At 39.5% G+C, this 23,788-nt stretch overlaps 1 protein-coding gene across 4 annotated transcripts in view; it reads left to right on the forward strand.

Annotated features, from left to right (window-relative positions):
- TRRAP (transformation/transcription domain associated protein) overlaps window positions 1-23,788 on the forward strand; it is a 170,515-nt gene that overhangs the window by 33,987 nt on the left and 112,740 nt on the right. For all 4 annotated transcript variants that reach the window (XM_075010296.1, XM_075010297.1, XM_075010298.1 and 1 more), the window contains exons 19-30: window positions 156-347; window positions 2,734-2,899; window positions 4,161-4,417; window positions 5,946-6,146; window positions 9,966-10,117; window positions 12,920-13,119; window positions 14,314-14,531; window positions 14,646-14,843; window positions 15,520-15,780; window positions 17,599-17,760; window positions 19,599-19,695; window positions 21,666-21,787. In XM_075010296.1, the coding sequence (XP_074866397.1) occupies window positions 156-347; window positions 2,734-2,899; window positions 4,161-4,417; window positions 5,946-6,146; window positions 9,966-10,117; window positions 12,920-13,119; window positions 14,314-14,531; window positions 14,646-14,843; window positions 15,520-15,780; window positions 17,599-17,760; window positions 19,599-19,695; window positions 21,666-21,787 (2,226 nt within the window). The remainder of the gene's footprint in view (window positions 1-155; window positions 348-2,733; window positions 2,900-4,160; window positions 4,418-5,945; window positions 6,147-9,965; window positions 10,118-12,919; window positions 13,120-14,313; window positions 14,532-14,645; window positions 14,844-15,519; window positions 15,781-17,598; window positions 17,761-19,598; window positions 19,696-21,665; window positions 21,788-23,788) is intronic.

Genomic DNA, 23,788 nt, shown 5'->3' on the forward strand with positions numbered 1-23,788 from the left:
ATTGTGCAGGGAACATAACTTATTCCGTGTGCATTGTTATTAGTGGTGTATATCAGCAACAGCAGTGACTTTTTTTTTTAATGGAAGCAATTTGACTTCACCTGAATTCCTTTCATAATGGAGTTATTGTTGCCCTATCTGCTTCTTTTCCACAGATTGTTGCTAATTCCTTTTTGGCAAACCTTACCACCTCCGCCCTGTTTGCTACAATTCTGGTGGAGTATCTTCTAGATCGGCTTCCAGAAATGGGCTCTAACGTGGAGCTGTCCAATCTGTATCTCAAGCTGTTCAAGCTCGTCTTTGGCTCTGTTTCACTGTTTGCAGCTGAAAATGAACAAATGCTGAAGGTAAAGTTCACTTTTGACCAAGGGAAGGAAAATATTCCGCTTTGTTTGCATTTTTCTTTACTGTTTTAGCAATAAAGTGCTTTTCCTGAAATGGCCATTTTAACTTGTGAAAAATGTTCTTTATGTTTCAACAATCTCCGCCCCCTGCCCCCTCCCCAGTCCCCCAACCAGCAAACTAACTCCATTAATGACAGGTATGGGGAAATCAGAGTATGACCTACTTTATAAGAAATACTTTGTTGAATGACTCTCTCTCATTTTGGGAACTATGAAGTAATGCTGAAAATTCTAAGTTTTTATGATTGAGTTTTTGAGTTGTCTGCTTAGGAGTCCCATAAAGTTTTCCCTGGTCAAATGACTTTCTTGTTAGGCTGTTTATCTTACTGTAGCTACAAGAATAAGTTCAAATTGCTTTTGTCCATTTAATAATAAACCTCTATTTTATACTTTATTATGACATCGTCTCAAGGATTGTCATATGTTTGTGCAAGTACTGCCACTGAAGGCTGGATTGGGAAACAAAACTGGTTTAAAATTGTTCTGGTGATAAGTATTATATAAACTACTTCATTAAAATGATCTTGGAAATGTGGTGGTTTCTGTATTTAAAAACACAAAAGTAAAATGTTTTCTTTGACCCACTTACTGGGTATAGCAACAAAGGGTGCTGTGGCACCTTATAGACTAACAGAAAAGTTTTGAGCATGAGCTTTTGTGAGCAAAGACTCACTTCATCAGATGCTGGACCCTTCGTTGCTGTCACAGGTGCAGACTAACACGGCTACCCCTCTGTTACTTGGTATATAGTCAAAGGCATCAGATCTTACTATAACCCTGTCTGCCTGATCTTCCACCCGTTCCCTCCCACCCCAAAAGTGAAGTATCCAACATTAACAATTTTATACTGGTAGATATTTAGTTTTGGGGGTTTGCTATAAATAGATACAGCAATCTAATCTTACTTATAGATTACTAATTCATGTTTAAATCTTACCATAGTTCATTTTTGTTACGCAAAAGTAATCTGGAACAATATGCATTTAATGTGCAAAGTTTCCCCTAACCTGTCATCAAAATCAAGGTCACTTGGATTTTATAAACTTTAATTTCAATTAAATGGTATGATTTACTGCCTTTTACAGTTCCATGCTTCTGTTATATTTTTGTTTCACCAGAATTGATAATGTGGCCTTCAGTAGACAATTTAATTGAATGATGAAAACTGTTCACAGTAGTTGTGTAGCAGAGTACAGGGCTTTCAGATGTTAATAAAGCCTACAATTATTTCACTATTCATACCTGAGATGACAGTCTTGATACCGCTTCACAATTTTAATAGTTTCCACAAGCTGTTAATGTCCTACAGTCTAAGATCTTACCTGGCATTGCGATTTTTCTAATTGCAGAGTGGTTTACAATGTGGAGTGCTTTTAAAAAAAAAAAAAAAAAAAAAAAAAAATTAGTGAATTTGGTCCTAGTGAAAATGAAGCCTGGACCTAGAGCAAGAGGGCACTGTACACATTCTTTGCTCATTTATCTCTGGTATTTCTGCTAGTCTATTCTTAAGGTTCTTTGGAGCACAGGCTGCTGGTTTGGTCAGATTCAGTGTTGTGTTTTGCAAAGTGACAGTCAGCCCAGAGGGTCTTCATTTTCCCACTCTAATTGTATCCTAGAAGGGTAAAATGCCCATTTCCCTTTTAGCTGACAGTGGGTTACTGCAGGTCAGTTAGGATCAGCCACAAAAAGGAGTTGTCTCAGGCAGATTAAGGTCAACTGAGACAGGGCTAGCTGGGACCTACTAGGATCAGCTGAGCCCATTTCATGGCTGTCTGAGACCTTTTTAAATCCTCCCCTGTTGGGAGAAGGGAGGATGAGGAGAGAGAGGGGTATGCCCAAAAAGCGGCTACTAAGCCAGTGACAGCAGGGGAATGAGCAGCTTCAGGAGGAGAAGAGGCTGGACTCCCTAACCTAGGGGGAATGCGACTAGTCTAAACTTCTGCTGAGAGGGAAGGCTGACTGCCCAGGTGTTGCAGTTAGAGGGTGCTTTACCCAAGGCTCATCTCCCCAAGTGGGAGAAATGCAGACTGGCAAGGGAAAGAAGGACCCTTCCGACAGTACATAGAACAGGATAAGTTTGCAAACTTTCATATGAGTAATGTGAACCCACGTTTCTAGAGACCGAGTGATCCGTTTCATGGCTTTAATTCAGATGATCTTCCTTTTTAAATGTTTAACCTTTAGTAGACTTTTAAGCTTTGTGTTTCTGCTGATCACCTATATCAATGGTATTTGGGGTTAATTTGTTTGGTAGATAACTCTATATCCTGTTGAACTTTTAAACAGATGATGAAATGGATGCTTTAATCTTGAAGTTTACTTTTTATAGCCACATTTACACAAGATCGTGAACAGTTCTATGGAACTTGCACAGACTGCCAAGGAGCCATACAACTATTTCCTTCTACTCAGAGCACTCTTCAGATCTATTGGAGGAGGCAGTCATGACCTCCTGTATCAAGAGTTCTTACCATTGTTGCCAAACTTATTGCAAGGTCAGAACAAATATCTTTCCCTGTTTCTGAATAAGTGTTGAAAATTACATTGTTAAAAATGTGTTACAGATATTACCTACGCTGGCTTTTGGCAATTGACGTGCATTTTAAATATCTTAATATAGCTTATTTCGTCTTGCTATTCACTGCCCCAGTCTCCACAGTTCTGGCTACCTGAGCTCCTGCTGTTTTATCTTTTCTGCATCCCATTTTGAGTTCTACTTTTCACCCTCTTGTTAGTACAGACCACAGTGGGGAAGGAGATGCAATGTCTCCAGAGTCGTGGCAATTTGGCGAGATTGCTTCAGAAACCCTTGCCTTTTCTCTGATTAAAAAGTAATAGTAACAATGTCTTAAGACAAACTAATTTAACAAAATTAGACTGGCTCAAAAGGTAGGAATGACTGAAAAGGTTGTGGCCAGAAGTATTAATGCTGGTTGGGGGAGCAAGCAGAGCCACTGAGATTTGGGGAGAAGTAACTGAGATAAGGTAAATGAAAGCTTGTGGTACCCATCTTCAGCTAGGAAACTTCATTTTTCTTTCAGTTAACAAATATATTTAAATTACATATAAACTGGTCTGTACATGGAACGCACTGGGGAAAATATACCCAAATGGAATTACTACCTAGGCTAGGCTCATGGTGTAAATACCAAAAAAGTTTTTGTCTGTGGTGGGAATTTGGGGTAAGGAGTAACGTACATATTTATTTTTGTACACAGTGAAAGTTCTTGAAAGCATTCACTGTGTATTTTTTAATTTCTTTACTGAAAGCCCAAACTTTTAAATTAAATCACTCAGGTTAGCATGTGCTTTTTATTTAAAAATATACTTACCAAACATATCGAGTCCTGTGCAAATACAAAATTTGTATCTGCAGAAATTATCTGTGATATAAAGAAGACGTCTGCACATTTACAAGTCTTTACATACATTTTTATATCTACATCTGATCTTCAATCTGCAAAAATGATCCACAAATAACTGTGGATAAAAAGTGGGTATTAATAAATTTGTGGGCCCTATATATAAATTCTTTTGTTCTGGCATCCTCCTTGACTGAATGCGAGGTTGAATAAGCCAAAACAGACCAGTGTATAGAAAGATTATTACATTATGTTAAATGTGTAGATTTACCAAATGCATTTAATGTAGCAAACTTAAGGTACACTGAACATGACTGGGAAATTATTGTGTATTTTAGACTATATTATTATAGTCTCTGTTTTTAAAAATATGTAACCTCCTACTATTTTTCAGGACTTAATATGTTGCAAAGTGGTCTGCACAAGCAGCATATGAAAGATCTGTTTGTAGAACTCTGTCTTACTGTACCAGTTCGACTGAGTTCCCTCCTCCCTTATTTGCCAATGTTGATGGATCCTTTGGTGTCAGCTCTGAATGGATCTCAGACCCTTGTTAGCCAAGGTTTGAGAACTCTCGAATTGTGTGTGGATAATTTACAGCCAGACTTCCTGTATGATCATATTCAGCCAGTTCGAGCAGAACTTATGCAGGTAAATACGTAGTTTTTATTGAAACCAGTAGGGGTCATTGAACAGTTACATATCACTAAACCTTTGCTTTGAAACTTAGGATTTCTGAATCTTATGGTGGTCAAAGTCTTGAGAACTGTTCTCATTAACTCCATTTACAAACTATAGGCAGAAATTTCAGGCTGTGCAAAGCATATATTAAAAGCTTTAAATTAGATGGGTGTGGCATGTAACATTTTCATAAGTCTTCCCTTGCTATTTGTTCTGAGAAAAAACATTTGGAAACCAAGAATTAAGATTCTGTAAGCAAGGTAGCAAGTACAATGCGAAAGATTAATAGATACAGAAGATGTTTAGTTACTAAATTTCAAATTAACAAATTACTTTTGTGTAATCTGCTCTTTTAAAATAATTTAGAATGTAGATTTAAGTCATGGTTTAGTTCTTAAAAGTGGTTTGGATGACTTAAGAAGTTTTTGTATTTTTTTGAGGGAGGATTATCTTGAAATGCTACACTGTGTTCAAACTTGGCCATTTCTTCTTAAATGGGATAGTCTTCATCACATGCAGAAAAAGTTGACTATAGCTTGCACTAGGAATGTAAAACCAGTTAAACATTAAGTTTAACTGATTAAACAGGAGAGTGGGGGCTGCTCCAGCCAGGCTGAAGTGCCTCTGCTCATAGCGTACCTTGGGCCTGCTGTGGACAAAGGCTGCTCTGGCCAGGCTGGAGCTTCCCCACTCGCAGCGGTTGCTGCAGGGCTGGAGGTTTAAGGGCGAAGCTTACATTAAGAGCTGTTACTTTGCACTCTGAACATAGTGCTTGAAAAGTAAAGGCCGTGTATCTGGAGCTGCCTTATTGAATAGCACAGTGACACTGATTGACTTGAAAAAAACCTCATGGTAATCTTAGGAACCAGAAATAAAATATCAGCTGCTTAAATACAAAATAATGGAAAAATTGGATTTTCAAATAGGATGGTTTTTTTAATGTCTGTTAAGGTATTGGAGAGAAGTTTTATTCATTTAGGCTACATTTACACTAGTGAGTTCTGTTGATTAAAAACCTTGGTTTTGTAGACAAAACTTGTAGAGCATCCACACTAAAAATGTGTTCTGTCAGCATACTGTTGACAGAAGTTGGCAGTTTTGTTGACAGTCTTCTGCCTCTCCCCCATGAGGCAGAACGCCTTTCTCGACAGAACCTGTTGACAAAAAAGCAGTGTAGAAGATCCGGGTCACCAGGCAGCCCTGTCTGCTGTGCATACTGTTGGCCCTTCTGTCGAGAATGTATCCAGGCAGTCTGGCCACACGCTCTGTTGACAGAGCGGATTTACAGAGCGATCTGCCTTTGTGTATGACTGCAATCTGCCAATAGATGTTTCATCGGAAGATCTCTTCCGACAGCAATCACTGTGGGCAGATCATTCTAGTACAGACGTAGCCTTAGAGAAAAATACATTCCTGTTTAAGATAAATTTAATTATTAATACTTAGAAGCAACACTTTTCTAACTGTAGCGCACACAAATGTTTACATTTATCCATAGGCTTTATGGCGTACATTACGTAATCCAGCTGACAGCATTTCCCATGTGGCTTATCGTGTCCTTGGTAAATTTGGTGGAAGTAACAGGAAGATGTTAAAGGAATCCCAGAAACTACAATATGTAGTTACAGAAATTCAAGGACCCAGTATTACGGTAGAGTTTTCAGACTGTAAAGCATCTATTCAGCTTCCAATGGAAAAGGTAAAAATTCAGCTTTAATTGTTTTTCAATTTTCTTCCAGTAAAGCTTCTGGATTATTACTACTTGCTTATGAAATATCTGCACTAAAACTCCAAGTACCTATACTCCTAACTTCAGAGAGGAATTGTTGCTGTCCTTAAACACATTTTTATTGAATAGTAACAGAGAGAAAGTCGTGCTAGTCTACATACTACCAAAACAAAAAAGCAGTAAAGTAGCACTTTAAAGACTAACAAGATAATTGATTAGGTGAGCTTTAGTAGGACAGACCCATGTCTTTACCAGAACAGACTCAATATTCAAGGCACAGAGAACCAAAAATAGAAATCAAGGTTGACAAATCAGAAAAAAAATTATCAAGGTGAGCAAATCAGAGAGTGGGGTGGGGGGAATCAAGAATTCGATGAAGCCAAGTATGCAAAAGAGCCCCTATAATGACCCAGAAAATTCGCATCCTGGTTCAAACCACATGTTAATGTGTTGAAGTTGAATATAAAAGAGTTCAGCAGCCTCTCTTTCAAGACTCTTGTGAAAATTCCTCTTCAGTAACATGCAGACTTTTAAGTCATTTAACAGAATGGCCCACTCCATTAAAATGTTGGCTGACCGGTTTGTGGCTCAGGAGTGTTTTTATGTCTGTTTTGTGCACATTAACTCTTTGTCTAAGAGAATTTGAAGTCTGTCCAACATACAAAGCATCTGGGCATTGTTGGCACATGATGGCATATATGATGTTAGTTGAGGAGCATGAGAATGTGCCCGTGATTCTTTGACTAACCTGGTTAGGTCCAGAGATGGTATCTGCAGGATAGATATGTGGACAAAGCTGGCAGTGGGCTTTGTTGCAAGGAAAAGTTTCAGGACTGGTGTTCCTGCGGTATAGACTGTGGCGTTTGGGAGGTTGTCTGTAGGAGAGAACAGGCCTGTCATCTAGGGCCTTCTGGAGTATGGCATCCTGATTAAGGATAGGTTGTAGGTCTTTAATAATGCGTTGTGGTGGTTTGAGTTGGGGGCTGTAGGTAATGACCAGTAGTGTTCTGTGTTTGGCTTTTTTGGGCCTATCTCGGAGTAGCTGGTCTCTAGGTGTTCATCTGGCCCTAGCTTAATCTAATTCTTGACTCCCCTCCCCTCCCCCTTACTCTCTGATTTGCTCACCTTGATAATTTTTTTTTCTGATTTGTCAAATTTGATTACTATTTTTGGTTCTCTATGCCTTAAGTATTGAGTCTGTTCTGGTATGGCTGTGGTCTGAAGAAGTGGGTCTGTCCCATGAAAGCTCACCTAATAAATTACTTTGCTAGTCTTTAAAGTGCTACTTTTCAATAAAAATCAAAACAAAAAAGCAGTAATGATTATATGTAAGAGACATTATGGAAAAATGAAAAGATGTTATGCTATTGTGTCTACGTTCAAAATTAGATTATTTCTTGGTCCATAAACCAGTTCTTCATTAGCAAATAAAATCCATTTGTGTGTTGTCAGGACACTTTCTTTCTTCCATTGCCTTGCAATACATAAAGTTGCACAGGAGAATGGGGGGAACCTGAGGAACTTGTTTGTAATAAGTAATTATTGACCTGGTTTTGAGACTTTCGTGAGACTCACTGGCATTCCCTTGCAATTGGAGGTAATCCAGTCTTAATGGCGTTGGAGAATTTGTTCAACTTCGTTTATAGGTTGACTCTCTTGTCTGGCATCGTTGGGAATTTGCCAGATGATGGAAGGTCAATATTTTCCAGCACATTACTAATACTTGCACTGCTTACTGGGGTCTTGGAAAACATTTGGAGTCAATAACAGCTAAATAATAGCACAGAACATGGAGAGACAGAACTGGTGGCTGTAAACAAATTTTATATCACCACAGGAAACTTGGCCACACCCATAGTATGTGGTTGTCTGGCTAACTAAAATCATGCCAAATTAGTGTTTACCAGATGAGAGACTTCCAGATTAGAGAGGTTCAACCTGTGCCATTGTTTTGGCATGCAAAATTATTTCACGTTTGGCAACTGTTTATCATAGCTCCCACCAGCTCGAACCCTGTTCTACCTCAAAGAACGATAATTAAAAAGAATCAGCTTGTTAGCGAAGGTCTGTATTAGATTAAGAGGAAAGGAAAATGCCCCATAGGGTTGGCACAAGTAAGATGCACTCTGTGTATATACTATTTGTTTTTTTCCTTCATTATTCTTCTCTCCCAGTTATTGCAGTTCTGTATGGTTTAGCTCAGGAGCTGAGAACTAGAACCTTCTGGGTTCTTTTCCTGATGGTTTTTTTATATAGTTGCTACCCGTAATAGTCACATCAATATTTATGTAACCATTTGACGTATGAATGTGTACTAACCCCACTAATGCTGACTTTTGCCTAGCCATCTAGAAAGCTGAGTTTGAATGATCTCTAATGGCTTTTCTTTTTCATAGCTATCTCTTTAGTTACATGGAACACTGGTCAACTTTTTAGAATTGACCAGGGAACAATACTGTTTACAGCTCTCTTAATGAGTGCTGAAAGTAGATGCTGAATTTTAGAAAATCTGGAAGAACTAAAATAGTAAGAAATCTGTCTTTCCTTTAATGCCCTGGTGAGAGAATTTCCACTTCAGTAGTCTGTAAGAACTCATTGTTCTTTGCGCTGAGACCTTGATAAGCTTGTTTTAAAGATGATGTAGCAGCTAGATAATTCATTAGATGAAAGAAGGTATTCCTTAGAAAGAGACAGAATATCCTTTGTCTGTAGCAAAAAGCCCTCAAAGGTCACTTTTTCCCCTACCTGATCTCATTAACCGTTTAAGCATGGATGATTGGATTTCATTTTACAATCAGTTAAGCAATGAAATTTCTTATTTCATGGCCCTGAAATGAATTTTCCACATGGGTCATGTTTGATGCATGTCAATCTTACGTTTGGATGTGTGTTTTTTTTTTTTTCCATTTCAGGGAAGGATGTAATAAAAAGTGTATGCACTTGTAAAGGTTAGACTATAAAATAAGTAAGATCTGGTCTTAAGAGACGATTTCAAATGTCACCAAATGTCTTTAATACAATTCTTCGCTTCTTTTGGTGGAAAGTTGGTCTCCATTAAACAAATAGCATTTGGATCCCTTAGCAGTTGCTCACAGCAGATTTTACAATATATGATGTGAAAACTTTTGTGTTGAGTGGGAAAAGGAAGAAATCAGCTATGAAGAGAGAATCTGTGGAAATACTCTTACTATCCATTTTATACATGTGTGCCATACGCACGCAGACAGCATGTGGGAATTACGTGCAGTGATTACTGCTGGAGAGAAGAGATAGTGTTTATACGAGGAATGGGTGAAGGGAGGAGTAAATTTTCCATGATTTTGGCCATGATGTAGAGCCATGCAAATCTGCTTGTGGTTTTTTAATAATTTTTGCATATCAGATGCACCTCCAAATTTTTATCTCCGCATAGTCTCTAATGATAATAAATATGGTGTAACTGGCTGGCTGATGTGGGGGTAGATGTATAAAAGGTGGATGGTGGATAGCAGGCCAGGAACAAGTTAATTATAGTCAAAGCAGTTACACGTTTTTGTATGTGAACGGAGTTCTGTCAAATGGACTCAGAGCTTTCCATTTGCATAAAAGCAGAAAATAACAGTTTCAGGTTCACTCCACCTTATGTAAGTTGTACAAAACATTTTTAATATGAGAGATCTAAGTAATAGCACTAGTAGCACTTAAATGACTCGGTTACCCAGACAAGCCTCTCATACCATGGGCTAGTTACCTAACCATAAGGCAGCATGAGTAACCAGCGCCTGATTGATGTCTGTCTTTTCATTGCAGGCAATTGAGACTGCTCTGGACTGCTTGAAGAGTGCTAACACAGAGCCGTATTATCGGAGGCAGGCTTGGGAAGTGATCAAATGTTTCTTGGTAGCCATGATGAGCCTGGATGATAATAAACATGCCTTATACCAGCTCCTTGCACATCCCAAGTATGATGATCCTTTAAAGCATTTATATTTATGTAAAAAGTGTCTATACACTAGTATAATTTTGAGGCAGAAATTGAGTCTGTATGGTGCACGTTATCTGTGGGATGGCTACCTTCAGTTTGCTTTCTAGTACTTAATCTCTGTTTTGTTTTAAATGAGCAAAGCCATGGGCCTCAGTTCCTTTGAGCAACAGTTTCAGAATTTTGCTTAGTTTATCACAAATAATGGCTGTTTCTTGATACCTTGACTTTTCCATGCCCTAGTCAACATAAAATAAAAGGGGAAGGGGGGCAGGTAGGTAGGATACTATTTAAGACAATTTTGTGTCCTGTTGCTGAATTGTTGGTTGGAATATTCCAGAAGTTTGAAGTTCAGAATTCCAGGTAATATACAATGCACTGTAGGAAGATGTATCCATTCCTTCCCACATCCTTTTCTTTGTGATTACATATTTTAAAGTGATCAGAAATCCAGGTTCTATGGCACAATGATATCATAAACTATCTACTCTTTGGTACATGGAACAGTTTTTTCTCTTTTCAGAAAGCTGCATAAATTGTTGGTGCTGTGTAAGTTCATATGGAAAGATATTTTTGTTCTGATTTCAGTTTAATGTGTCTTCCTGGCAGTTCTGTGACCTGGTTTTATGCTTTGTGCGTAAACTGTGCCTTGTGGAGCAGCCTATGTGCTCATTCCCAGAAATTCCTTCTCTCTCCCTCACTTCCCACCCCTTCTCCTCACGGTTTCCTTCAGAAAGAAAGCAGCATGCTTGGGACCCAGTACAAAGATGGCTGAATCGGAGTTTGTTTAAGGTGGGGAGGATACTAGAGGCTGACATGGATTTGTCTACACTTGTAACAGTGTGTAGGATACTGGTAGTGCTGTGAATGGCAGGGTGCAATCACACTGCCTGTGGCATGAAAATACCTGAATAGTGATAGTCTCTGGTTGGGGGAGGCAGTGTGGAAAGGCTCTGGTAATAGGGGGCTTTCAAAGGCTTTCTCTGCTGCCTCCTTCACCCAGAACTTTTACTGTGGTAAGGAAAGGCTCCATTAGTGGGTTGCTACAGGAGCTCTTTCCCCAGTGTACAAAAGGCTCCAGTGGCTCCCGTCTGGTAGCACCTTTCTTAACCACAATGGAAGACACTAGGAGGAGGGAGCAGCAATACGCTACACTTCTAAATATAGCAGTGTAGGCATTGGATTCACAGCTTTGGCATGTAGAGTATGGAGGATATGCACTCTACATTTCAGGTTTGAGAGACATTGTTTTACTCTTCATGTCTAAAGGCAGGTCTGTACTTACTGGGAGATTGTAGCAATTAATTTCTCTGTGTGTGTGTGTGTGTGTGTGTGTGTGTGTGTGTGTGTGTGTGTGAGAGAGAGACAGACAGACAGACAGACAGACAGACAGAGATTTAGCGGATCTAGTGAAAACCCATTCAGTTGATCACTGATTGCTCTCTTGTCAACTCTGGTACTCCACTAGAACAAGAAGCATAAGAGACATCAACGGGAAAGTTTTTCCCATTTTTCCCTCTCCCACCCCTAGTGAAAAACCCACGACAACTTGATCTAACTTACGTAGGTTTCAGCTATACTGTTCATGTAGCTAGAGTTGTGTATCTTAGACTGACATTGCTCCATGCTCTACACCAGCTGTAATATACACCTCAGCATCTATGCTGCTGTGGGGAAATTTTGTGTGCCGCTGCAAGTGTAGACATGCCAATGGGGTAGATGATTATCAGTGAATCAGCTGATGAGTAAGAGTGTGGGGAGAGCATTCTTAAACAATCTCCTCCCTAGTAATTGTATATCAAACCAATACTTTCCCCATTATGCCGACTTTCTGCACATCCTGAGAAAGGTCCCCACCTTCAAGAGGTACGGGTTAGATTACCCTTCTTCATTCTCCACAGTTTCCCAACAAAGCCCTTTTTATATTTATTTTCTTTTCTGTTCCCTTAATAGGCCTGATGGAAGCCTTTCTGTTATGGGCTCTTTGTATTTTCTTAAATTGCGTAGAAAATATTGGGCGTTTCTGTTCTGGACAAAAGCATGAATGGGAAAAGCAGTGTGGTTAAACATTCAATCAGTAGTCTTCCGTGGAAACATAAATAAATAATATAGCTAATAAAGTTGACCTCGCAAAAGGCAAAGTATTTGCTTGATCTGGGTTTTATTAAATTAAGCAGGTATTTTTCTCCTACTTTTAACCAGTGACGGAGAGTAACATCATTACTTTTAGGCTACTTTTACCGTCTGTATGCCTAATCTATACTTTGCGTTGATTCCCTTCGGACAAATAATATGTAGCTAAAAAGCAAAATTCAATTTTGCTAGATTTGACATAAGTGTAACTTTTTATTTTTTAAAAAGGTATTTGGACTTTGGCACAAATAGGTTTTATTAGGCAGTGAGTTAATAGATAAGTAACACTTCAGATCTTAAAGATCAAAATCAAATGTCCTCATATTTAATAGAGGTGTGAAAACATCAAAAATGCCATTCTGTAATTGAATTCCACTGTTATGCCTGTATACATATTATTTGGAATGTGTGTGGCCTCTTCTGAGCCACTGGCTTTGAATGTTCATGATGAAATTAAGCCATCCATCATGTTGCCACTGGTTGCCAAAATTAAAATGGATTAACTGAACTGATCTAGCTTGATCAGAATGATGGGGTTGGGGGCTAGAAGTAAGGAACAAATTGTAAAATTGCGTCCTTCATGATCACAGTTGAACTGTTTGGTATAGTACTTTAGCATTATAATATATCTTTATTTTTGTCATTTCAGCTTTACTGAGAAGTCCATTCCCAGTGTAATTATTTCACATAGGTACAAAGCACAGGATACTCCTGCCCGTAAAACATTTGAGCAGGCATTGACAGGTGCATTCATGTCAGCAGTCATCAAAGATCTGCGACCTAGTGCTCTGCCTTTTGTAGCCAGCCTAATCCGCCATTATACAATGGTGGCAGTAGCTCAGCAGTGTGGTGAGTAAATGCAGAAGAAAAATTTCATGAACTTTCAGGGGATAGAAGAGGATTTAGTTGTTTGCAATAAATCATTTTTTCTTTTTTTCTTAATTTTTGAAGGCCAGAATCGTGTAAGCAATGAAGAGTACTGCCGTGTCTTTCACATACAACATAACATGTAACTTAATAAGCCTTAGTTGGTATCTTTTAATATAGTTCAGGTGATTGGGGGGCGGAAAAGGCTCTAAGCATATATCTTTTCAAGTACTCAAATGCAATTTTACTTTAAAAATACACTTGAACTTCTTTAATCCGGCAACCTTGGAAATAGACTATGTGGGATTAGGGAGTTTTCCTGACCATGAGTGTCCCCATAAGGGAACGTAAACAAAATCTATTACTTTTGCTGTTGTATAGTCTTGTAGATGTATAAGCTGACATAAGATAAATCCTTAATACAGTGTATTGGAGATGTTTTTGGGGTGGGAGTGCAGTGTTGGGGAGGGTGCAGGAGAAAGGTGGGTGTGGATGTGCAGGATGGCAGCTGATGGGGGTGTTTGTGAGTGGTGGTGGGCAAGGTCTGGGTCTGAGAAGAATGGGGGAGGTACACTTACCCGGCACCCTGCTCCTCGGAGCACATAGGCACCGCCCCCTACCGCTCCTATTGGTCGTGATTGGCAGCAGGAGAAAAACCTCCATAAAAGTATTTCACTGTGCTGCTGTTACCCTCCATGCAGGGAGTGAGGGGAGAGCCACAGGGTGCAGAGCTGCTTCATCCTGCCCTTGCTGGGCAGATTCCATGGCTGCATCCAGGCTGTGGCTTGTTTGGATCCTGTTTGGAGCTCCTCCTGCTTTTCCCCCCTTGCAGCAGGAGGCGGCGTTGGCACTTCAGCCATATGGGGGTCTGAACCATTGGGTTTTTTTTCTGGTTCACAGACTCCCGGATTAAAGATGTTCAAGTGTAGTCTTAGTTTAAATTTAATTTTGTAGTGCAGTAAACAGTGACCAAGTTGAAGACAAAAAAAAATCAAAATTTTTTCATTTAAAACCTACAGAAAATTAGTACATGGCATTTAAATGCAAATAGTCACAATTTCCGCTGCTTTTGCAATGGGTTGATCAGAGAAGATAACAAGATTTAATTTTAAAGGCTGCTGATGGTGAATTATTCTTTTTCTGTTCTTCCCTTCCCCCTCTAATTATAAATTGTAGGCCCCTTTTTGCTGCAGTGCTATCAGGTGGGAAGCCAGCCAAGCACAGCCATGTTTCATAGTGAAGAAAATGGATCGAAAGGAATGGATCCTTTGGTACTAATTGATGCCATAGCCATCTGTATGGCATATGAGGAGAAGGAGCTCTGCAAGATAGGGGAAGTGGCTCTAGCTGTGATATTTGATGTTGCGAGCATCATTCTGGGGTCAAAGGAAAGGGTAATATAATCTGTGTTTAGTTTTAGTCTTTTTAATAGTGATCTTGTACTTTTAAAAAGTGGATACGGGATGCATTGATTCAATTAAATAGTAATTTTTTTTTTTCATTTTTAGGCTTGCCAGCTTCCTTTGTTTTCATACATTGTGGAGCGTTTATGCGCTTGCTGTTATGAACAAGCTTGGTATGCTAAACTAGGAGGTGTGGTGTCAATTAAATTCCTCATGGAACGGCTGCCTCTAATTTGGGTCCTCCAGAATCAACAAACTTTCCTCAAGGCATTGCTGTTTGTCATGATGGACCTAACTGGAGAGGTATTTAATGAGTGGATGATTTCAGTGAGCGTTTGGGAAATTGCGGCACTTCATATGTTAATTTTATATAGACCAAACTTTTGCTAATCTGAGTTGTATTGCTTCACAGCTTAGTATACCTGTAACAGTTGTTAAATGTTTGTGTTTTTATTTGAACCCAGTGAAGATCTCAAGCACAATGGGTCAAATTTAGTTGCTTTTTTTTATTAGGTACAACTTAGTTGAAGGTGTTGGAATTGCACCTGCTTAACCTTGAGTTAAATTTGACCTATAGAATTTTAATCAACAAAAGAACATGAAATTTTGTGGTGATCTGAGTGGACAAATATTATTTTTCTTCACTTTAAACTCTGCTTATGTTAAAACGTGTTTCGTGCTACCGATCAGCTTTAATGCACTTCTTGTTTAGTAGTAGATGCTCAGAGAATAGAGTTCTTGACCTTTTCTGAAACCTAAATTGTTCACTGGCTAAGCTATCAGGCTGTTCTTGCTTTGGATTTCATTTATGAAATTGCATAGCACTCCACTTTGCTGCCTTTGGATGAAAGGTAGAAAAGGTTAAAAAGGTGTGTTAACATTATATTTCTTGCAAAACAGCCATTCGTAACTGAACATGGTGTCTGTAAAGGTCACTAATCTGCATAATAGCAGTACTAACAAATCCGTGCCTCCTTAGGTTTCCAATGGAGCAGTTGCCATGGCAAAGACTACGCTAGAGCAGCTTTTGATTAGATGTGCCACTCCTTTAAAAGATGAGGAAAAAACAGAAGAAATCCTAGCAGCACAGGAAAAGTCTTTTCATCATGTGACACATGACCTGGTTCGCGAAGTAACATCTCCAAACTCCACTGTAAGAAAGCAAGCCATGCATTCATTGCAAGTGCTTGCACAGGTCACTGGGAAAAGTGTTACTGTGATTATGGAGCCACATAAAGAGGTGAGGTTCTCACAAAGCAGATTAATTGAGATCCCAAAGTATTTTAAAGTAGTTTAAGGTTTGTGTTTTGCTAAATGCTTTTTGAATGGGTTTTCACATGCTGTTGAAACCAAGATCTAAAATCATATGACTTTTACAGTAGCAGTCCAGGATACTAGCTTTCCCCATGCTAATGTTCTAGTGGTGCAGTGAGTCACTGAGCTAATTTTCTCTGAAGCCTACTTTTTAGGCTATTTTTGTTCAACTTGTTCTCTGACGTATCTTACGTGAGTGGTTGTCACTCCCCATAGGTAGGTAATAGCAGGTTTGCCCAGTGTTTTGTGTTCTAGTTTGCATTTTTAAAACGTTATTAAACAAACTATTTTAGTGCATTTTAAAAGCCTTTATTGCTAATATGTGGTAAAGAGGCAACCCGGCTGGGTAAACTGCTTGTTCATCTGTGGGGCTTGGCTGCTCACACTCTGCTGTGGTTTGCTGCTACTGGCTGTCCCACCTCTGTGGGATCCTGCTGCTTCTCTGCTAGCTAGGGTCACTTCAGAGTCTCTCAAATAATTAAGTTAAATAAACTGAGTTAGTAAAGAGGGGAATGACTCTCTTTCAGGGTGCACCAGGATCAGACAGTGAAGGTCTGTTTTTCTTCCCTGGGCTGCTGGTCTGCGCATAAGTGAACTGTTCTTCTTTTAACTTCTCCTTTGGCCCCATGTATGTCTTTCAGGTGTGGCAGGGTTCATCCAGAGCAGCTCCTTAACCTTTTGTCATCCCAGTGTAGTTTGCAGAGTCCATCATACAAGACAAACTAGGTTTGTTAGGTTTCACTGGTCTGAGCACGTTTCAGAGTTGGATTGTTGCTTGGATTTGTACAGGTAGCGTCTGGCTTTTTGGCCAGAATCAGTGAAACATATTTTACTCTAGTTAATTTAGTTCCTGAAATTGTAGAGTAGACCTTGTAGACTGAATCTCATGTTACTCTCCACAGGTGGTCCATACAGACTTTGCTGTGCCTCACCCTAGCAACCATCCTGATGTTAAATTCTCAAAGTTTGCATGCAGGAAAAAAATCACGTTTTTTGTCCACTTAGAAGATGAGGCAAAAACCTTGTGAAGTGAGCTTTTGATAGGGCAAAAAGATCTGCACGTTATCTTCTCCTATAATAAAAGACTTCCCTATTTTTAATTCAGACATGTAACAGAGATGGCTATTAATGGCACTTAGGCATAATATCACTGGTGGATGTGGAGTAGATAAAGGAGAATAAAATGATGTAATAACTTCCCATTCAGTATTTCCATAGTTTCTGACATTTAGGAACTGACACTATTCTAATTACATGAGTTAGCACACGTGTGTCCTTTTAATCACTGAATTTCCTGTTGACTTTCAGACATCTTTTTTTAAAGTATTTTCAGGGTTCTAATACTGTTTAAAAAGAATATAGATCTACTTACAGCTTTTACTATCTTGACAAAGTTGTTTGTCTTGGGCAGGTTGTTTTTTTAGAGTTTACAGTTGGTTTTTTTTTTATGTGAGGCATGTAACTGGTACTGTTAACTGTCAGAAATAGTCATGGTGAGAACGCAATTCAGTCAATAAAAAATAAGAAAATATTAGTCAGAAATATTTAATGGCTTTTTAAGCAAATGATTATGGGTGACATTGGCTCAAGGAAATCTGCAGTTCCGTGATTTTTTAAACAGGTGTTGTAAGATAGCCATAATGAGATGGATAGACATGAGCAAAGCTGATAGCCTCTTAATAGGCTGTTTATGTAAGCAAGTACACCTTGTAATCAAAATGCTGTTCTAAATGATGTTTTCTAGGTTCTCCAAGACATGGTTCCTCCAAAAAAGCACTTACTGAGGCATCAGCCTGCAAATGCCCAGATTGGACTCATGGAGGGGAACACGTTTTGCACAACTCTGCAGCCCCGACTGTTTACAATGGATCTAAATGTTGTGGAACACAAGGTTTTTTACACAGAGGTACTTCCCTTTTAATTTATCATATAGCAATGATTTAAGCTCTGACACCCTAGTTAGGGACAATGTAAATAAACATACATTTCTGTGCATGGTGTATGTTGAAGCTCACTCTATTTTTGGGTATCAGTGTTTTCTACTGAAGTTAAGGTTTCATTTTAAAAAAAATTAAGATTTCTGGTTCTCAGTGAGAATATAACCTTTGAACTGTAAACTTATGAAGGGCTGTTTGTCTTCACCTGCAAATTTAAAATAAGAGTTTTGAGAAGTGCTGAGTGTTCTTCATGTCAGTGAGGTAGGTGTTAACTGAACTTTCACTAGCATTCTTTAACTATCTCAGCCCTTGTTTACACACACTGTTCATATTAATTAATAACATTGGTGCTCTCCCTAGTATAGATGCAGTTATATTAATTTTGAAGTGTTTGCTGGTTTAGTTTGTTGACAGCTGCTTTAACTGAATCGCCTATCAGTTGTACATAGATCAGCCTTCAATGCTGATTTCTGGTTAGAAACATCCAGCTAATTTATTTAGAGCATAGTTAATTTTTTTTTTTTTTTTTTTAAAAAAAAAAAGGATGTTCCACAGAAATAAATTTGCAAGTTGAAAAATACTGATAACTGGATGAAATAAGACAAAGTTTAAAAATATCAAGAACTGGATATTCTATTGGAACTGTTAAACCAGAAAACCAGAGATTTTCTCAATGTCCCAGTACATACTCGGTTTCAGTATAATTGTCTAGCTGTCTGGTGTTTCATTCTTTACTATGCAATATCCCAGCACACTTTTTGCTAGTAAAAGGCCCCTGACGCCAAGTACCAGATGTGGCCCATAGGGGTGAGATGCAGTGTGTGCCTGCAGTGGAAGAGAAGAGTTTAAAAAGCTAAGTATAGTAAGTGGCACTTGTTTCCTCTTCTAGGTATTAAATACTGCATAATGAATTTCCTCTCATCTCTGTTAGACCCTATGGAGAGTCAAGGAAAAACCCCTCAGCCATCAGACATGGCTTTTTTTTTCCCCTGCTTTCTGAGTTTAACTCCTTTCTTTGGTCTTCAGAAGCTCTCTTACGTCCCCATTGTGGATTTTTTTTGTCTTGCATGACTCTCTGGAGACCATTAGTCTGTCTTGCTCTAGAGGTTGCTTCAGGTCACTGTGACTTTCTACCTCCATAACCAGGGCCTGTAGACAAACCCAGCAGTATTTCTACATCCTCCTGGCCTTGCTCATGAGACTCTTTCCAGGGAGCAGAACATAGTCCATTGATAGAGGTAGGCTCCTGGGAAAGAGCTAGGTAATGATCTAGTTCTTGTTCCTATTTGAAACAAATGATGCAGAGATCAGGTCAAACAAACCAGGTAGAGAAGTCATAATAAAAATTAATACCTAGCTCTAATATAGTGCTTTTCATCAGTAGATCTCAGTGTTTTAAAAAAGAGATTAGGATCATTTATCACCAATTCCCAGATTGGGAAATTGACATAAAGAGCAGTGGAGCAACCTACTCATAATCACTTCTACATGAGAAGGGGCAGAGCCAGGAAGAAAGCCTAGGTTTTCCAAATCCCAGTCCAGTAAGCTAGTAAAGTAGAGCACCAAGTTTCACTAGGGTAATTAGAAATTCTGTAGGTTGTGACACTTCCAGGCATTAAATTGTGTACATTTGAGTTTTTCAACCTCTTGTGTGAACATAATTGTTTGAAAATGGCTTAAGGCAGCTAATTTGGAAAGCAGAGCTGTACAGAGAGGGTTATTGCTGTGCTGAACACATGACTGGAAAGATTATTTCACAATCAGTGGGATAACTCCTTTTTTTTTTTTTTTTTTTTTAAACTTTCAGCTTTTGAATTTGTGTGAGGCTGAAGATGCTGCCCTAATGAAATTACCATGTTACAAAAGTCTTCCATCACTTGTACCTCTTCGAATTGCAGCCTTAAGTAAGCTAAAACTTGTGGTTGACTACTGATCAGCAATGGGTTAATCATGATTGGTTGGTTGATCCTGGAAACTCTAGGATGATTGTTCTCTCCCGTGGAGCTACTATTAAAGCAGTCTCTCTGCCTGCTCAGGCCCCGTTCTGCTTCTGGAAGCAGCCAGCATATCTGTGTGTCCTGGGGAAGTGGGAGGGATCACTGTGAGCTGTTCCTGCCTTGCAAACCCTGCAGCTCCCATTGGCTGGAAATGTGGCAAATGGGAGCTGCAGGAGTGGGGCCTGCAGAGAGGGGCAGCACAAGGAGCCACATGCCCTTCCAGGGGCTGTAGGAGCACATTGACCCCCCCATTCAGGAGTGGCCCATTGACTGGCAGCCACCTGAGATAAGTGCTGACTGGTGGGAGATTGGACCTCAACCCCTTTCCCAGAGCCCGCATTCTAAACCCCCTTCAGCACCTCAAAACTTGGCCCCAGCCCAAGCCCTGATCTTGCACTCAAACTCCCTCCCAAAGCTTGCACTCCCTGCCCTCTCCTGCAGCCCAGGATCTGCCCAGAGCCCCTTGCACACTGTGCGATTCCTGGCCCCTGCCCAGAACCCGTACCCTGTCCCAAACCCAGCCTTTGCTTGAGCCCAGTGAAAGTGAATGAGGGTGGGGAGACAGAAGGATAGAGAGGAGGGAGAATGGAGTCGGTGGGGTGGGGCTTTGGGGAAGGGCAGGGGCTCAAGAAAGCTCTTGGGTAGCTCTTAAGTTAAGAAAACGATCTTGGGTGTAAAAAGGTTGGAGAACAATTTCAGTAGACAGACACATTCTCCTTACAAGACCAGAGGGTGCTTTTGTAAACAATCTCAGCAGTCTCATGTCCTTGGGGAGTTTTTCATTCCAGATCATAGTACAGTAGACCTCCGACTTACATGGAGGTTGCAATCTTGGCAACCCTGTGTAAGTTGAATTTTTCATGTTACTCAGGGAGCCAGGAAGCTGACCGGTGCAGCAGTGCTGGTCAATTTCCATCTCTCTTGAGCTGCAGAGAGCTGTGAGCCAAGCTCCAGCTCCCCACACTTTTCAGGAGACAGGAAACTGACCACTGCTGCTGCTGGTCAGTTTCCTATCTCCCACAGTGAGGTGGGGAGCCAGGAACCAGGCGGTAGCCTGTCTCGCAGCTCCCCTCCACTGGCAGGAGTAGGAAACTCAGGCTGCTGTCAGAGGTGGCAGTCGCATTAACCCACGATATGTGCAACTTGAGTGCATGTATCTCTGGTTTTTGCTGTAATGGGATAACATGTAGAAGCTTGGACTTCCATTGCCAATGTTGTTACCTGCTCTTTGGATGAACAGGGTTTGGTGTGAATGGGGTATTTTTAACACGCAATAAATGCGCATAAATTCCAACAGAGAATGAACATGAAAACTTAAAGCAATCCAGGAGCTTCTTTGGCAATATTGGTCTTAAATTTAAGACTTTTCAAGTGTGGCTTTGTTGGCAGAATTAAAAGAGAAATGATCTGAAAAAGAGAAACTTGGGGAAAAGAATTATGTTGCATACAACAGTGTTAAATTCTTCTGGATTAAAAAGAAATTAACAGAGCAGTATTTTCATTTCTTGTTAACCTACAACCTTATTGAAGTCCCTGAGATTGCATTTATTGGAGAGCAAAAGTTGTCTGACAGTTTATTTCAGTGATGGTATTCCTCTGAGGTATTTACAGTAAAGATATTTAGTCCATAAGGATTGGAACTTTAAATATTTTTGGAATGACCTCCTTTAATAGCACTCAGAAAAAAAATTAAATAGTATTAATAGAGACTCCAGTCTTTTGTTTGTTCTTGATATCAGTTGTTTGTGGCAAAATGCTGAAGCTGTAGCTGTCAGTCATTTCAGAGAAAATAAATGTATTGTGAATTTTAAAAAATGTCCTTTTTCCTTTTTGCATTTCACGTTAACAAGGAACACAAAAATATTTTGATTTTGCAGATGCTTTAGCTGCTTGTAATTACCTACCTCAGTCTAGAGAGAAAATCATCGCTGCACTTTTCAAGGCACTTAACTCAACGAATAATGAACTGCAGGAGGCAGGAGAGGCATGTATGAGAAAGGTTAGTGATATCGAAACAGTGCTGCTTTGTGTTGGTTTGTGTACCTTTCCCAAGCAGTGTAACAAGGAAGCAGTATTTCTACTGGGATTAATGGCTGTTCTGCTTTTGTTAGAGTGCAACTAGTATAATTAATTGCTTTCATTGTTTCTATGGAGTGTGGTGGACAGGTTTAGAGCGTACCTGTAAAATATTTCCTCTGGTGGAAACCAGGCAAATAGGCTCTCAGCTAGTAAGCATATTTGTCTTTTGAACTAAATATATTCAGCCTTGTTATTTTAAAGTTTTGTGGATGTCAACCTGTTCCCAATCAACAAAACAAAACAGAAGGGGGAAAAAAAAGCTTTATGCTTTGCTTGTGCTGATAGAGCTCTAACACAGCTTTGATTAATAAAAAGGTATTTAGTGCAATGATTAATTTTTAGTAAGTTTATTATTCATAGTTAGTATCTGCTTCATAATGAAGACAAGCCATTGTTAGCTTATTACACAAGGTAAGTATTCAAACCACTAATGTCAATGACCCACAGATTTGTTGTGTGTGCACTATGGCTCGGATTCCTTCCTGTGGTAGCCTTTTTGTGGTGATACCAGAGCTGTTTATAGCTCCCTGATTGAGAGGACTGGACCTGGCAAGAGTTAGAGCAACTTAGGAGCTTTAAAAACTTGCCTTTGGCACAGGGTGCCCTGACTTGTTCTGGGCCCACTTCTCTTTTCCCCTGCGGCGGGGGGGCAGTGGGAGTCTTCAGTGCAGGAGCTGCCTTCACCAGCTTTGTGCTGTCATGGAGGGTATCATTACATCAGAGGAAATCCCTACTAGATAGCTAGACATAGCCCTTTTGCACTGCTGGGGCGGTGCAAGATGACCTTTGGGTCTCAGCAGAGAATCTGGCCCAACAGCATTAACTGATTTTGTAGCCGATACTGATACGACAGGCTGTAAATACAGCTTTGTCACAATCCTTAGTTTAGTAATGATGACAATTTACAGCTTTGCCTGTGGTGTAAAATTAAACATAGCTGTCCTCCTGTAAATCTGTGTGTATACTGTTTTATATTATAATCCAGGCTGAACTTCTCTAATCCAGTGCACTCTGGTTTGGCAACATTGAGGGTCTGATATGATTTCAGTTAGATGTCCACTTGTCATGGGCATAGCCAAGTTTTCTGTAGTCCCATAAAGTTTGATTGCAGCGGTTTAGTGTTGGATGTGTGTTGTGTGCTGCTATTTAGTTCTAATTTATCCCTAAATATCTTCTAAGAGCCCAGTGAGCAGTGGAAGTGTTAGTAATGCTGCTAGATGATACTGTCAGATTCTGGTTTGGCACCAGTCAGATCCTGAGTGTGCTGGCCTAGAGAGGTTCATTTTGTATGGGCAAAACCTCCAAACCCTCTGCTTGTGGATCTGATTTGGATGGTTTTCTGTCCTTAATGTTCCCTTTGCAGTAGGATATCCCAGAGAGTACAGCCAGTGCCACTCTTTGTATCTTTTCCTGTCTTGCTTTGTCACCTGCTAAGGCCTTAGAAATTGGCAGCCAAATATTCCTGTAATACTCCTTTTGAAATGCAGGTAGGCAATATAAGTAGGTGGATGTTTGGTATGTTATGAAAAAAGCTGATATGTATACAGAAGTGAAGCATGTTTGTTATTACCAGCATTCCAAACATGTGGTTTTGCTTGTAACATAGATTTTCATAGTGATTCTTGCCTCTCTCCATTTGCTGTTTGTTAAAACTGCCAGTTAAATGAAAAGGAAATTAAATGATTATATACTTCCATGCTCAAAATTCTGTAACTCTACAGTTAATAATATTATAGGAATAACATCCTGATAAGCGAATCTCTTTATTTGCAGTACATTCTGTAAACTGAGCGGTGTGTCTGGATTAAATATTGTCAAGTCTCCATCGTTCTGCTAACAAAAGCATTTTTTAAAACCAGCCATTCGATGAACACTTTTTTTATTGTACAGCTATTTTAATGTGAAGTTTGAAAATATAAAA

This window comes from Carettochelys insculpta, chromosome 16, assembly GCF_033958435.1.
Source record: "Carettochelys insculpta isolate YL-2023 chromosome 16, ASM3395843v1, whole genome shotgun sequence".
Taxonomy (NCBI): Eukaryota; Metazoa; Chordata; order Testudines; family Carettochelyidae; genus Carettochelys; species Carettochelys insculpta.